Source organism: Phyllostomus discolor, chromosome 2, assembly GCF_004126475.2.
Source record: "Phyllostomus discolor isolate MPI-MPIP mPhyDis1 chromosome 2, mPhyDis1.pri.v3, whole genome shotgun sequence".
NCBI classification, from domain to species: domain Eukaryota; kingdom Metazoa; phylum Chordata; class Mammalia; order Chiroptera; family Phyllostomidae; genus Phyllostomus; species Phyllostomus discolor.
Window position 1 is genome coordinate 123,387,013 of NC_040904.2, and position 16,870 is coordinate 123,403,882.

General features: G+C 38.7%; 1 protein-coding gene across 8 annotated transcripts in view; it reads right to left on the reverse strand.

Moving 5' to 3' along the window:
• Positions 1 to 16,870, reverse strand: part of ERC1 (ELKS/RAB6-interacting/CAST family member 1) — a 557,388-nt gene that overhangs the window by 55,911 nt on the left and 484,607 nt on the right. For 6 of the 8 annotated variants that reach the window (XM_028531610.2, XM_036018479.1, XM_036018478.1 and 3 more), the window contains one exon: positions 1,575 to 1,763. In XM_028531610.2, coding sequence (XP_028387411.1) covers positions 1,575 to 1,763 — 189 coding nt within the window. Of the gene's footprint in view, positions 1 to 1,574; positions 1,764 to 16,870 lie in introns of those variants that run through there. The other 2 variants (XM_036018481.1, XM_036018482.1) reach the window with 1 other exon arrangement.

A 16,870-nucleotide genomic window follows, 5' to 3' on the forward strand; every position in this document is an offset into this window, starting at 1 on the left:
ACATGACAATATCAATACAATTCATGCATGTAAGCAAAATTGGAGAATCCCAGTAGCTTGATTGTGACATAATGTGCAATTGCAAATCTGTTAATAAATTCCTGGTTTCATTCATTCAACATTTTCTGAAAAATTCTTAGTTTGAAATTTTCTGTCTTGGTCTCACCCCGAGGATATTGTTTTTGCCCTTGGAAAGCTGAGTTAAGTCCATTCAGACATATTACAAAACGGGACTGAAAATAAAAATACTCTTTTCCATTTCAAAGACAAGCTGTTTACAAAGAAATAATTTAATGTCAATTAAACTTTGACACATCACTATGTTAGTGCTTTAAGAAGCATTGTCTTTCTGCAAAATTTTGAAGTAAAAGCTTCTAAAATTAAAACCCATCATACTCTTAGTATCTAGTTGGCTTTCCTTTGCATTTTCACTGGTTTCATTTGGTTATTAATACTAAAAGGAAATATTAGGATTCAATTTAATTCCGTCATTTATACTTTTCCTCTTTCAAGAAGAAAGAAATTAAAATTTCTTCAGCAACATGCTAAATTTGAGAGGTAGGCCTTACCTTTTCACATCAAATAAATAAGGTAAATAACTAATTAGGTGGCTAAATATGACTATTATTAGGCTATGGCCTAATAATAGGGAAAGACGAGCAGCTCTTAGATTCCAGTTCACCTTTCTCAACCTGTGAGTCATCACTGCTATATTTAACATCACACTATGAGAGGTTTTGTATTAAACATAATTTTCCTTCATGTATTATGAGTAATAGATAATGTTTTAACAAATAGGAAGTATTTGGCTGAGGAACAGTATATACCTTCAAATTCTGATGAAGAGTTTTAGTAAATTTACAACACTTAAACTAGAAAAAAAGGAGCTTAGAATTAATGTTTTAAAAACGATTCTATTTTTTTTTCTATTTCTAAGTGTTTATTCAATTTTTCTTTCTTTCACTTTGCATATCTGCTTTCTATCCCTATCCTCATCCTGTTTTCTCTTTCTTTAATTCATAGTTTGTCTCTGGACTCACCTTCTCATTTATTTGTTGAACTAAAAAAAAAAATTACAACATAAAAAAAGTGAATCGACAGGCAACAGTGATCAGAAAACACAGCATGGGGATGGTAACCTAAACTAATTCATCTAATGGTTCTTTTCTTAAAAACTTAGTATGTTGTAACCCACAGTTCTCTAGAGACAAGTAAAGATACATGCTACTGACTTGTCAGAAATCTCTTACCCAAGTATCCTTAACTCAGACAATCCTTCAGTGGTGATTAATTATTAGTGGCCATCACTTCTATGAAATAATGCATGACATGTGAACAGATTGTCCTTTACCCTCTTCCATCTAAATTACCCTTTCTGATACTTGAGCAGGTTATACTGAGGGAAGAATAAAGTAGCACTTCCTTCAAATGGTAATTCCTAGTATCTGTTGAAGCATTAACCACTGCTAAGAATCTTGAATATGAGCACTAAATTCTCTAAGGTAGCTCCTGTTACAACAACTTAAGTAACAGTTGAATTTTAATAAGGTCTTATCAAAGTTCAAGCAACTTACCTGTTCCTGGGTCATCTTCTGCAGCTCATTCTCCCAATTTGCCTGGTCATCATCCAAGTTATACGAAGCTGGTGGAGTGAGCCCACGAAGGATCAGGGGGTCTCGGTCATGGCACAGGGCTGTCAGGTGTCCAATATACAATTTTAATTTGCTTCTATTTTGGTCAAGTTCTAAGAGGGGCTGGATGATCTGAGGTGAAAAAAAGTGATAAAAGTCAAGGTCAATCTGAAATGAGAAGTTTACATATCTTTATGCCTCCTAAGTCAAAGAAAACTGACCAAAGACTAAAGCTCTTCTAATGACTATTGACAACTTCAGGATTATAAAAAGAAACAGTTCCACATACCTGCACATTTACAGTGTCACACCCAACCACCATTCTGAAAGATGGGTAGGAGATGTTGGCTTAGTGTATCAATATGAGACTAAAAGTGCTGTTTTTGGCAGGGGATTAAGCACAGGACTAATGTTTACACAGGGACGACATTCCTGATAAATACTCCAGTTACCTCATGATTTCTCTCCCCATTTATTTATGAGTAGGTTACAAAATACTGCTAGTGAAATTTGCTCATCTGAAAAACTGGACAACATATACTTCATGTGTTCCTCCATCTCCTAGAATGGAAGAAAAATTCTGTCTCTGGAGAAGGTGCGTATTTTCCTTGGCCAAGAGATGTGGTGAGTGAACTCATTACTAACCTGCCTCATCCTGGCGTAAGCTCCTCTTGTTCATTTCACAGAGGCTATCTGATATTCTTTTAAAACAGTGATGGATAAATCCTTATGTAACACCAAATACCAGACTCACAGCCACGGACTCTGAAATTTTCTCAGTTGTAACATTGGTTCTATGTTTTTCCTGAATAACGGTCCTGTTCTATTTTCTTGAAATATTATATTCCCTTTGCCCTAGATGAACAACTATCCCTTTGACTGCCTTTGGAAGCACATTAAATGACAGATGACTTTTGCCCCAGAATTCCACTTAACAGCTCTCATGACAATATTCTGGTCAGGTACTTGGTAGTTGGTCAAAGCTTGGAGTGTTTAGGAACAGTTGTGGCGGATCTCACATCTCAGAACTGAAATGTTAGAGAAGCATCTGCTTGATACACAGCAACTGTGAGAGCTGCAAAACATGGCCAAAATGCTGGCAATTCTCAAAATGTTCCCAGGGCTTCCAAGGCAGAGGTCTGCACCTGTTGCATGTCACTGGGTTGGCATTTTCATCATTATTACACCTCTGACCCACCAAATGAATAGGGAGCTCAATAATCTGACTTTCAACATGACAATGATTTCTCCCTGGCCTCATCACAGGACTGACGACTCCTGCTGCTTTCCTTTCTAGAGGTTTGTTTTTTTTAAATAACATTATATGCTTTTAAATTACAAAATCAATACATATTTTACTCTGAAAAACATGGAAAACTATAAAAGAAATAATAAAATAGCCTCTAGATATTCCATCAAGAATGCCACCTGAGAACTTCTGGTCGAGATGGTAGCATAGGCAAATGCAGAACTTGCTTCCTCGCACAACTACATCAAAATTACAAGTAAACTACAGAAGAACCATCATTCAGAACTGCCTGATATCTGGCTTGATGGAATTCCTACAACTATGGAATTAAAGAAGAAGCTACATCAAGACAGGTAGGAGGGTTGGAAAAGTGGAATGTGCTTGTCCCACACCTGTGTATAGTGGATAAAAACTGGGAGAGATATTTTGGCTGTGGAGGTACCGTCTGAGAAGTGAGGGGTCCCAGCCCTACACCAGGCCCCCCAGCACAGGATTCCAGTGCCAGGAAGAGAAATCCCCATAACTTCTGGCTGTAAAAACCAGTGGGGATTGATGCTGAGAGAGACAGAGGGCTTTTAGAGTGCCAGGCAGTTCCTCTTAAAGGGCCCATGCACAGCCTTACTGACAATCATTCCTTCTGAGCTCAAGCCCTGGAGCAGCAGCTTGAAAGGCACCAGAGACATACAAGGAGGAACTAAATTTTCTAGCATCAGGGCAAGAACTGGGGGTGGGGGCAACTTTCTGCCAGACAGAAGTGCTGGCAGAGGCCATTGCTCCTTTTCTGAAATCTTTCTCCCCCAACAGAGCTGGCAGGCGGGTACCATATCTGGGATTCCATTGACCTAGCTCACACTGTTTGCCCTGCCCTGGCTCCCTGAGGCCCCATCCCATCCAACTTTCAGACCCATCTAAGCTGTTTGTAGTGGCTTTTTCACACAAATGGTCTCTCTTGGCTCATGCTTCAGATTTCCCTAAAATCTCTCAAACAAGCAGCATCTGGCCTCAGTGTACCCTGTACTTCCTGCTAGGTGGATGCAGGCCAGGCAATAGCAGCAGTCAGCCTTGGTTCACAGCTTGGCCTTGCCTGGGCACCTCCCAATCCAGCACAAGTAGCAACCATCTGCAGACTGCTTTGTAGTTCATGTCTGGTGGTCCCAGGAAGAACACAGGCGGTGGCTGGCCTTGACCTGCACTTCCTGGAGGCCCCAGTGAACAGCTTCAGAGCACATCAAAGCACCATGACCCAACCACTTCTACAACTAACACACTCAAGAGTCCTGCTGAAGTAATTGCTGTTCTGTGAGGTGACCCCCTGTAGAGCTGATCCTCCACAGTGGTCAGAGGTCAGTGTTCACAGCCAGACCTTGCAGCTGATTGGCCTGAGAGGAAATCCCTCTTACTGATATGCCAACAACAATCAAGATTCAACTATACAGAACAGTGCACACAGCCCACATTGGGGGCACACCTTGAGGGATTGAGGAGGCTGGGCCACTGGACTATATAGAACACTTACTACACATTAGGCCACTCTATCAAGCTTGGGAGACGTAGCCACTCTACCTAATAAATAGAAACAAACACAGGGAGGCTGCTTAAATGAGGAGACAAAGAAACATGTTCCAAATGAATGAACAGAACTCCAGAAAAAGAACTAAACAAAATGGAGACAAGCAATCTACTATATGCAGAGTTCAAAGCATTGGTTATATGGATGCTCAATGAACTTAGAACTTGAACAGTATAAAAAAGGACCAACCAGAAATGAAGGATACACTAGTTGAAATGAAGAATAATTTACAGGGAATCAAAAGTAAAGTAAATGAAGGCAAGAAGGAAATTAGTGACTGGGAATATAAGGAAGCAGAAAATACCCAATCAAAACAGCAAAAAGAAAAGAGAATCCCCCCTAAAAAATGAGGACAGGGTAAGGAGTCTCTGGGACAACTTCAAGTGTACTAATGTTGCATGATGGGGTACCATAAAGGGAAGAAAGAGAGTAAGGAATTTGAAAAAATAACGACAGAAAACTTTCCTAACTTGGTGAAGGAAATAGACATACCAGTGTGGGAAGTGCAGAGTCCCAAACAAGATGAACCCAGAGAGGCCCACACCAAGACACATCATAATTAAAATGTAAAAGGTAAAAGACAAAGAGAGAATCTTAAAAGCAGCAAGAGAAAAGCAGTTAGTCACCATAAGGGTAAGACTGTTAGCTGATTTCTCAATAGAAACTTTGCAGGAGGGATTGGCAAGAAAACTCTCTCTCAAAAAAACTATTTTATTTCTGAAAACAAAGTATTCAAAGCAATGAAAAGCAAGAACTTACAACCTAGATTATTCTACCCAACAAAGCTATCATTTAGAATTGAAGGACATATAAAGAGCTTCCCAGACAAGAAAATGCTATAGGAGTTCATCACCACCAAACCAGTATTATGTGAAATGTTAAAGGGTTTTCTGAAGAAGAAAAAAGATAAACATAAGTAATAAAATGGCAATAAGTACATATCTATCAACAACTGAATTCAAAAAACCAAAATAAATAAGTAGAACATCAATGAAAGAATACCACCTGAAACATTTTACTAATTTTCTTCCAAGTTTTTAAAAATGATTTTATTAATTTATTTTTTAGAGAGGGGAAGGGAGGGAGAAAGAAAGGGAGAAAAATATCAATGTGTGGTTGCCTCCGAAGCACCCCATACTGGGGACCTGGCCAACAACCCAGGCATGTGCCCTGACTGGGAATCAAACCAGCGACCCTTTGGTTCACAGGCTGGTGCTCAATCCACTGAGCCACACCAGCCAGGGTCCAACTTTTTAAATAACTTCTAATACTGTCAGACTTCACATTTAATTGATATATTGTTTACCTGTTTAATGTTATATTGTGAGTACTCTTCACAAAGTTACATTACTGGAAATCATGATTTTTAATGGTTGCTTTATAAATATACCACATTTTATTTCTAATATTATTTCCATGACAAATTAAAAGAAAGAAGAGCCAGGGCTTAGTGGCTAAAACAATCTTTAGCCTACTAAAAGATGAGAGTTCAGAGTTGAGGCCCATATATTATAATACAATATAGAAGTTAGAGTATGACTGGACAAACCAGAGAAAGTGAATTATTTTAGCATTATTTTTATTTCTTAATCTCTCACATATACACAATTCTTTAAGGGCAAAGGTTAAACACTTAGGTGCTGGTGTGAAAAACTGTTGGGCTCTATAAGAGACCCATGATGAGCGGGCTCCCGGCAACAGTTCTGTGCTGGCATTTTTTACCCATGCCACGACAGGCATATCAACACTGCCAATCATTGAAGGAAGAGACTGGTTCCATAAAACTTAGGATGTGGAGAGTGGGAAACTGAACAGTTTTTCACAAACAACATTAATCTCTCTCTCTCAAAAAAACTATTTTATTTCTGAAAACAAATGCATACACTGTAGAAAGTTCAGAAAGAACTCCAAAATGTAATCTTTAAAGGCAATATTCTTTTAAATGCGTGTAAAATTTGCCCTTCAGTAACTAAACTGTCTAGTCATGGTTCTACTACAACATCCCTCATGCCTCCAAGCAATGCTACCCTATTTTAATTTCTTCTTTTTTTTTTTTAGCTTGGGCTTGTCTATTTTTCATAGGCACATTGATAAAAATGATAAAAAAAATCACTTTTGGGATTTTCACTGGATTTGTGCAACTGACTCCCATTCTGTGTGTGTGGCTGTCATTACATCTGGGCTGTGAGGCTGCTCGAGACAGTTTAGGTAATTACAGTTTGAATTGGAAAACTGGCATAAAATAGTATGACCAGTGAGGGAAGGGGACAATATTATACATGATATTAATCAAAAGGTCAGATTTCTCACAGTAAAATGGAAAGACACAAGCTCGTTACTCTATGACTGAGAATGAAAAAAAATTGACATTTTAGGTCCCCAGTTTTAGAGATGAATTTCAAGCTGATTTAAATGCATTTCATGCTGTAGTGCTGTTTAGAAAACACTATAGTGTTCTGTACTGTAATTCTTCAAAGTCCAACTGAATAGTTAAAAAAAGATGGAATGTGAAATTTTTTCCTAGGATAAAAATCTATTCTATGCAATGGCCAAGATGGAGGCATAGGTAGACACACTGTGCCTCCTTGCACAACCAAGATGGGGACAACAATTTAGAAACAGAATAACAATCAGAACTGACAGAAAATTGAACTGTACGGAAGTCGGACAACCAAGAAGTTAAAATAGACCCGTTCATCCAGACTGGTAGGAGAGGCAGAGTCAGGCAGCTGGGTGTGGGTCACAGCACGGAGAACAGAGAGTGTTGGAACTGGGTGTGTAAGACATCGGGGCACCCAAGACCACAGCCAGTGAACAGCAGCTGGCAGACCCCGGCCAAGGGGTGGCAACTGTCAGGCTCAGCAAGGCAGAGATTGTGAGGCAAAGCACTGCGCGCAACCCAGATCACAGCCCTGGGAAATAGAGCCTCGGGGCACTGACACCCCCTTGTGGGGGGCTGAGGTGCAGGGAGAGACTCACAGCCTCACAGGAGAGGTCCTTGGAAAGTCCCATGGGGTACACAAGCCCACCCACACGGGAACTGGCACCAGGGCAGACCAGTTTGCTCAGAGGAAGTGCCTGAACGGACTGAGGTCTGACAGAGAGCGGAGCAAGTGCCATTGTTCCCTCTTGGACCCCACCCCCACATAAACGTCACAACCCAGCAACTGGGGTGCCCCACCCTGATGAACACTTAAGGCTCCTCCCCTCATACATAACAGGCGCGACCAGACCAAAGGGGGAAAAAAAAAGATGTGAAACATCTCAAACAGAAGTGAAAACCACAGAACCGGTACTTTTAAGGCACCGAGAGATAGCCAACCTATCAGATGCACAGTTCAAAGCACTGGTGATCAGGATGCTCACAGAACTGGTTGATTTTGGTCACAAATTAGATGAAAAAATAAAGACTTATGCTAAGTGAAATGAAGGAAAATGCACAGGGAACCAACAGTGATGGAATGAAATCTGGGTCTCACATCAATGGAGTAGACCAGAAGGAAGAAAAAAACATACAATCATAAAAGAATGAAGAAATAAGAATTCAAACAAATGAGTAGAGGCTTAGGATCCTCCAGGACATCTTTAAACGTTCCAACATCCCAATTATAGGGGTACCAGAAGGAGAAGAGGAAGAGCAACAATTGGAAAAGTTATCTGAACAAATCATAAAGGAGAACTTGCCCAATCTGGCAAAGGAAATAGACTTCCAGGAAGTCCAGGAAGCTCAGAGAGTCCCAAAGAAGTTGCACCCAAGGAGGAACACACCAAGGCACATCATAATTACATTAGCCAAGGTAAAAATGAAGGAGAGAATCCTAAAAGCTGCAAGAGACAAGGGGACAGTCACCTACAAAGGACCTCCCATCAGACTGTCAGCTGATTTCTCAAAAGAGACCTTACAGGCAAGAAGGGGCTGGAAAGAAGTCTTCCAAGTCATGAAAGGCAAGAACCCACATCCCAGATTGTTCTATCCAGCAAAGCTTTCATTTAGAATGGAAGGGCAGATAAAGTGCTTCTCAGATAAGGTCAAGTTAAAGGAGTTCATCATCACCAAGCCCTTATTATAAGAAATGTTAAAGGGACTTACCTAAGAAAAAGAAGATAAAAAACATGTATAGTAAAAGGACAGCAAACTCACAATTATTAACAACCACACCTAAAACAAAAACAAAAAGAAACTAAGCAAACAACTGGAACAGGAACAGAACCACAGAAATGGAGAACACATGGAAAGTTAGCAACAGGAGAGTGGGAGGAGGAGAAGGGGGAAAAGGTACGGGGAATAAGTAGCATAGATTGTAGGTAGAAAATAGACAGGGGGAGGGAGGGAATAGTATGGGAAATGTAGAAGCTAAAGAACTAATGACACATGGACATGAACTAAAGGGGGGGAATGTGTGTGGGAGGGAGTGTGCAGGGTGGAGGGGAAGGAAGGGGGGTAACGGGACAACTGTAATAGCATAATCAATAAAATATATTTAAAAAAAGGAATTGCTTTCTAAAATACAAAAACAAAACCCTATAGTTTATTGTGTGAGAATATATGAAAGTGCCCAAATAGCATACTTCCCAAATCTATCCTTAAAAAAAAAAATCACTCTGGCCTCTCTTGCCAAGCCACATTTAACCATGTCAATCATGTGGGGAATACCCTTATCTGTTTTCCCCACCCTTAGTCTAACTTGGGTAGGCCAGTTAGAAAAGAAATTGCATTTCCCACAAGATAGAACTGCCATTGCCTAATCGCAAGAGGGAAGAGGGACACTCATCATGGAGAACAGGATGCCTTACAGAATTCGTAAGTTACGTCTTCCATCCACATACAACTTTGGTGCATTGGCAAGGAGTTCTCCCAGAAACAATCAGAAATGTGGTCAAGTAACATTAGTTCTATAGCTTTGCAGAACTAAAGTTAAAAAATGAACTTACTAACACAAACTCTAAAAAAACCCCTATAACTTCTGCTTGTATCAAATATAATGCCAGAACAGCCATATTCTCCCAATCGTATGTTGTTAAAGAAAATAATTTAAATTATAAAAAGGGATGAGAGATTTTTGGTTAATGACTACGAGTTTTTTTTTTTTTTTTTTTTTTGCAAGGATTTATTTGCTTATGTATTAGATCCTCAAAGTGGCTTTAGAGACCAGCACTGGATGACATATGGTGACAGAGGACAGTGATCTTCCCAAAGGGTTTATTAACCTTCTTTTCTCTTATGTAAGGTTTGGTGGCTAAGGACTTTTGAAGATAGATGAGTTGCTCCTGCACTGTCTCATACAGATTTAACTCGAAATTCTAAGTACTCTATTTATATAGCCCATTTATCTGAGGTCTGAATATACTTTCTTAGAACTTTTGGCTTCTCAATACCAGGATGGAATGTGCAGAGCCAAAGGCCCCTAAAGAGTTCCTTATATGGCCTGCTTTTCTCTTCCCACTCTACTCTTTCTGTGTCACTTACTGTAAGTATACATTAGTTGGTGGTAATACATTGTAGGAACTCACTTTGAGAGGAATGGAATATCTGCATCACAAAGACTGATAGTTGCTGAAAATTATTTGGGACTTAAGGTATTTGCCCTTTGAGTACTGATGCTCTGTTGTTTGAAAGATGCTACTTTTTTTAAAGCTAACATTTACTGATCATTTACTGTATTCCTGGCAAATTATTTTTATATTTTCTATGATTCTTCTGTGGTTAGCTCACTGCCTTTAATTGGCTACAAAATCTTTTTGTTCTTCCATCTGTGAAGTCTTCAGAGGAGAGTTCAATTGTCTACATAACTCTCTCTCTCTCTCTCTCTATATATATATATATACACATGCTAGTGGTAGTATTGACTTTTCATTGGCTACCATTACACTTTTGCCCTCCAATGTAGGTACATCAAAAAAGTCCCAGAACAATTAACATATTATCTTCCCAGAGACATTATTCTCTTAATGACATTCTTGTCCAGAGACCCCAGCAGAGAGCTAAATTCTAAAAGGTAAAAAAGGAGGCAAGAAAATAAAATTCACCAGTCTAGTCTCAAAGTCTTTTTCCCCTTAATAACTAAATTTATCTTCTTGGTCAATGACATACATCAGGATGAGAAAGACGAAGGACAGTGTTAAGTCCCTTCACAAAGGTTTAGAGCTTTGTATATGTTCTCACTTAAATACAGCTATTTTGTGAAAGAATAGAGTTTTTTTAAAATACAGAAAACCTTTGTAAGATTTTTACTACACTACTCAGATATACTGCAAGTCAAATCACACATATTTAAACTAAAAAGTTATATAATTCACTTAACCAACATTTAGTGAATGCCATTGTACTATGCCATACCCAGGTTTAGCTGGTGGGAATATCAGAAATAAGATGTGGTCCTAATTTACATTTAAAAATCATGAAATAATAGAACTAATGTGTTGAGTGTATATTAGAATTAAAATGCCTAAATTCATGATTTCTTTGTTCTAACTTTAATTTTGAAGTTTACTTGAAGCAAACACTTAAATTGCTAAATAAGCCTCTGTGCCTTGAGTTAAGGCTTAGTTTGACTTAGTCTTCATATGTAAAGTTACGAAATTCAGCAAGTTTTTTTATTCTTAATGGTCTCTGAGATCCAACCTTTTAATCAGCCTTCCTATCTGAAGCACAAACAGAAGGATATTAATGGATTCCTAAATGTTTTTGGTGTTACGCTTCTTACTCATTATTAATCCTAACAATAAAATACATTTGAAAATAGTCCTTGTTTTATACTTCTCTTGCAAGAGATACACTGGACAAAAAAACAAGCCTACCTAGTCTACACCCTCATAATAACATATAAAGAAATCAAAACTTTGGAATAGGTTTTAAGGTACACTAATATCATCTCCATAAAAAATCTTATTATCATTGAGAATCTGGAAAGTTTCAGTAGCTTAGAGTGAGTTTGAGGGCTTAGTTAGAGAGCTATAGTTATGGAAAAACATTTCTATTATAACACAGCTATGTTTCTTTTAGGGATATGTAAAACAACTTCATAAATTTTCAGAAAAATTTACAGGCAAGGCACTTCAGAGCTCCAAATCATAATCTCCATTTCAAAACTATTTTTCTTTTATATCTATTTGACTCCCCAAATAAATTTTATAAAGTGTGACTATCTTACATTTATCTTCCTAAACAGAAATAAAAATCAGGCAAAAAGCAAACAATCCAGAATAATGTTACTTATACTACAACTATTTACTAAGTACTTAGAATATTAGTTCTATACTAAACAGAGTCCCTTCCTCAGCATTACCTACAGATGACTTACTATTATTACTAGTTAATAAAACATGTGGACCAGGAAATCACTTAGGACTCATTAACTTTCTCATTCCCCTTTATCTATATTCTGGTGCCAAAGATTCTTTGATCAAATTTAAGGCTTTTGTGTTCATCTCTACACCATTTCTAGCAAGAATTCTGCTAAGTTGGTTTATAGAATCTCTCTCATCCTCATCCTCACACACTGCTGGTGGGAATGAAACTGGTAGTCACTATGGAAAATAGTATGGAAGTTCCCCCCAAAATTAAGAATAGAGTTACCATATGACCCAGCAATCCCTCTCCTGGGATTCTACTTGAAAAGTTTAAAAACATTTGTAAAGGTATATATACCACTATGTTCACTGCAGCATTATTAGTGGGGCCAGAACAAGAAAAGAACCAGTGTTCTTCGGTGGATAATTGGATAAAGAAGATGTGGTACATATATACAATGGAATACTACTCAGCCACAAGATGAAATGTTGCCATTTGTGACAACATGGGTGGATCCTGAGAATATCATGCTAAGCAAAATAAGTGAGATGGAAAAAGTCAAGAACCATACAATTTCACTCAAACGAACAAACACACACTCACAGGCACAGACAATAGCATGGTGGCTACCACAGAGAGAGTGTGGGGTGGGAGAGGTAGAAAGGGTAAAGGGGGTCAAATGTATGGTGACAGGAGACTTGACTTTGGGTCATGAGTATACAATGCAATATACAGATGATATAAAATTGTACAGCTTGAAACCTATATAATTTTATTAACCAATGCTATCCAAATACATTTAATAAAATAAAAAAAACCCACAACAGAATATCCCATCCTTGATATTTGATCAAACTCAATATCTGACAAGATTCTTTGTTCTCCACCATCTCCTAAGTGCTGTCTGGTCACTCTGGTCTGTCTTAAGGAAGAACCCTGTGATGTCTGTTTAACCAGAATCCCCCTTATCCCTGATGTTTCCACTAAGTGTCTGTCCACTGACCTCCACCATCCTCCTTGGCAACAAATCCTCACTTTTCCTTGTATTCAGAGTTGAGCACAATCTCTCCCCACCTAAAACCCCCTTGCAGTGGTCCCTATACCTACCACGATTGTCCCGAATAAAGAGAGTCTGCCTTACTGTCCTTTGAGAAGTAAATAATAAATTTTTCTTAAACACTGGAGAAATGAGAGAAATAATAAATACTCACTTACCACTAGGAGTTCAGGTCCAGGGACCTCTAGGTTGACAAGAGAATAATTCTGAGATGTCCTAAATTAAATTATAGCAGGTGGGGAGAGTGAGAGAAATAGACAAAAGTAGTTCCCATTAACAACTGTGGACCAACTAACAATATAGGGCCCACATTCCTGAATTCCATTCTTTGGAGCTTTGAATCAACTTTGAAGGGGCCATCTATATTTTGTAAATTATGCGTTGGCTTCAGGTATACAGCACAGTGGTTAGACAAGCACATACTTCACACAGTGTTCCCCCTTGATATTTCCAGTACCCTGACTGGCACCCACACACAGTTATCACATTATTGACTGTATTTACCATGATTTACTAACTTCCCTGTAACTGTTTTGTAGCTATCAATTTGTCTTCCTAGTCTCTTCACCACTTTCACCCCCCTGCCATGTGGCAACTACCAGTTCTTTCTCTTTGGGTCTGTTTCAATTTTGTTTATTTATTTTGTTCTGCAGATTTCATACATCAGTGAAACCCTATAGTATTTGTCTTTCTCTGACTGGCTTATTTCACTTAGCACAATACCCTCTAGGTCCACCCATGCTGTTGAAAGGGTATAATTTCATTTTTTAAAATTCCATTGTGTATATATATATATCATAGTTTTTTTTTATCCACTCATCTACTGATGGGCACTTGGATTGCTTCCATAGTTTGACTATTGTAAATAATGCTGCAGTGAACATAGGGGTGCATATATTCTTTTGAATTAGTGTTAAATCCCAAAGGGTCATCTAAAATGAAGTAACCAGACACCACCACATCCTGCTTATGCATGCACTTCTGGGACTTGCCCAGCACCAATCAACAGTAAATATTCTTCCTTAAGGACTGTGCACCTTCCTTAAGAACAGCCTTCCTTCATCTTTCCCACCCACTTATCTGTAGCCAATGCAAATTCTTTCAAAACAACTTAAACCTGTCTTCCTCAAAACATAATTTATATACATGGGTGGGCAAAAATAGGTTTCCAATTTAAAGTACACGAGAGTTGTTCCTGTATTACTGTATATTAATCATTGTATTATTGTATAATTATTGTACTGTATTAACTGGAAACCTACTTTTGCCCACCCCTGTATATGAAAGAGCCCGTGAACTCAAGGGCACAGGACACGCTGCCTTCTCCATCTAGCCCTGCAGCTGATGGCTTAGACTGCATTCCCAGAACCTGTCCTTTCCTGGTCACCATTTGGCTCAATAAACCCTTTCTTTCAGAAAAGCCTTCAGCCATGAAAATTTTTTTTAACAAGGTCACCGAGAGGAATAGATGTCAATTAGAAATCTTACCACAAATAGAAATATCTTGTTCTTAGAGTAACAACCAAAGCTCTCAGACTTAAAGGGCTCTATGGTTTGTTACAGTGCAGGTGTGTCTATAAAAATTATAAAAGGCTACAGGTTCTGCAATATTAGAAACAGTGGGAATCATTTAAAAAAATAATGGGGGATCATTTTCTTTTATACAGCTCAGAAATCTGTTGTCAGCCCTGGCTGGCGTAGCTCAGTGGATTGAGTGCGGGCTGCGAACCAGGCATCGCAGGTTCGATTCCAAGTCAGGGTACAGGCCTAGGTTGCAGGCCACGGCCCCCAGCAACCGCACATTCATGTTTCTCTCCCTCTCCCTCTCTCTTTGCCCTGGCTGGTGTAGCTCAGTGGATTGAGCACAGGCTGCGAACCAAAGTGTTGCAGGTTTGATTCCCAGTCAGAGCACATGCCTGGGTTGCAGGCCATGGCCCCCAGCAACCACACATTGATGTTTCTCTCTCTCTTTCTCCCTCCCTTCACTCTCTAAAAATAAATAAATAAAATCTTGAAAAAAAAGAAAAAAAGAAATCTGTTGTCAATTTATCTTGAAGGATACATTATCGCTCCAGCAAAACAGAACAAAAGATTCCCAATTTCTTTATACAGACATGAAGAGAAAAAAAAATCTGTACTCAAAGTTGTAAGGAGATAGGAAAGAGGGTTTAGAATAAAATAAATATTAAAAATAAAGAAATGGGACTACACTGAATTAAAAAGCTTCTGTATGGCTAAAGAAACCATCATCAAAATGAAAAGGGAACTGACCGCATGGGAGAACATATCTGCCAATGATACAACAGACATAGGTTTAATCTCCAAAATATATCAATAACTCATACAACTTAAACCAGGAAGACAAATAACCCAATTAAAAAATGGGCAGAGGACTTGAATAGACACTTCTTCAAAAAGGACACAGAGATGGCCAATAGAAACATGAAAAAATGTTCAACATCACTAGCCATCAGAGAGATGCAAATTAAAACTATAATGAGATGTTACCTCACACCTGCTAGAATGGCCATCATTAATAAATGAACAAACAAGTGCTGGTGAGGATGTGGAGAAAAGGGAACCGTAGGGCACTACTGGTGGGAATGCAGACTGGTGTAGCTACCGAGGGAAACTATGGAATTTCTTCAAAAAACTAAAAATGGAACTGCCTTTTGACCCAGAGATTCCACTTCTGGGAATATACCCTAAGAATCCTGAAACACCAAATTCAAAAGAACTTATGTACCCCAATGTTCACAGTAGTGCTATTTATAATAGCCAAGTGCTGGAAGCAACCGAAGTGCCCATCGGTAAATGAGTGCATCAAAAAACCGTGGTACATTTACACGATGGAATTCTACACAGCAGAAAGAAGTTCTACCTTTTGTAACAGCATGGATAGAAATGGAGAGTATTATGCTAAGTGAAATAAGCCAGTTGGCAAAAGACAAATACCATATAATCTCACTGAAGACTGGAATCTAAAGGACAAAATAAACTAACGAGAAAAATAGAACCAGAGACATGGCAACATGGAACTGACTGACAGCTGTAGGAGGGGAGGAGGGAGGCGGGGAATGATGGAAGGAATGGGAAGGGATTAGTCAAAGAACATGTATGGATGATCATGGAAATGGACAATAGCGTGGTGATTGTGGAAGAGGGGTGGGCTAGGTGGAGAGGGGCAAAAGAGAAAAAATCGGGACAACTGTAGTAGAATAAACAATACAAAGTAAAGTAGAAAAAGGGAAGAAACTGGAAATAAAAGTAAAATACATCTTGAAATTGGAACTATAGAGCTGCTAACTGCATTTTGTCTACTTACTCTTCTTTCAGTGAAAACCTATCCTATCTTATGCAGTATAATAAGTGCTACTCAGAAAGACAGCAGTGTGTGTGTCGTGAGTGCTGCCCACTAATGAGGGAAGGAAATTTTCTGCTGAGCCCATCTATTCATGTGTTCATGGAGGATATCACGACTGTAGCTATTTCAAGTACTTGCTTTAATACCAGAAAAGTTGTAAGGTACATGAAAATAAGATTATTAACTAACAAGGGGGCACACAAGTATGTCCAGATAAAGACAGTGCAGTTAAATGGGCATCAAGTGGAGAGAATGTTATTATAAGGCACAGAATGTATTACAAGCTAACCAATCAAGGGTACACATATTACACACCCTGAAGAGGTGGTCAGCTGAGAGACAGTGAGTAACCAGAATCAGGAAAGCCACCCACTCTTCTAGATTCAGAATTGCTAGGAGTAGGTGTGTGTTCCAAAATTCTTCTTCCTTGTTCTTAAGAACTAATAAAGATAGGAAAGCATCTTCAATTCAGTTCTTGGCTTGAGGCTTAGCTCTATACAATAAATCACTTACTGTATTCTAGTGAACAATGTAGGGGTTACATATTAGTGTGTGTATAAAATAAAAAATAAAAATAAAAAATAAAAATAGGCAGTTGCCTCAGGAAAAATGATAGCCTTCTACTCCTTGCATGCCTGTGCACGCACTCGAGTGCTGAGACTGATAACTCACACTGCACTCTGATCCACTGAGGTCTGATGCCTAAAG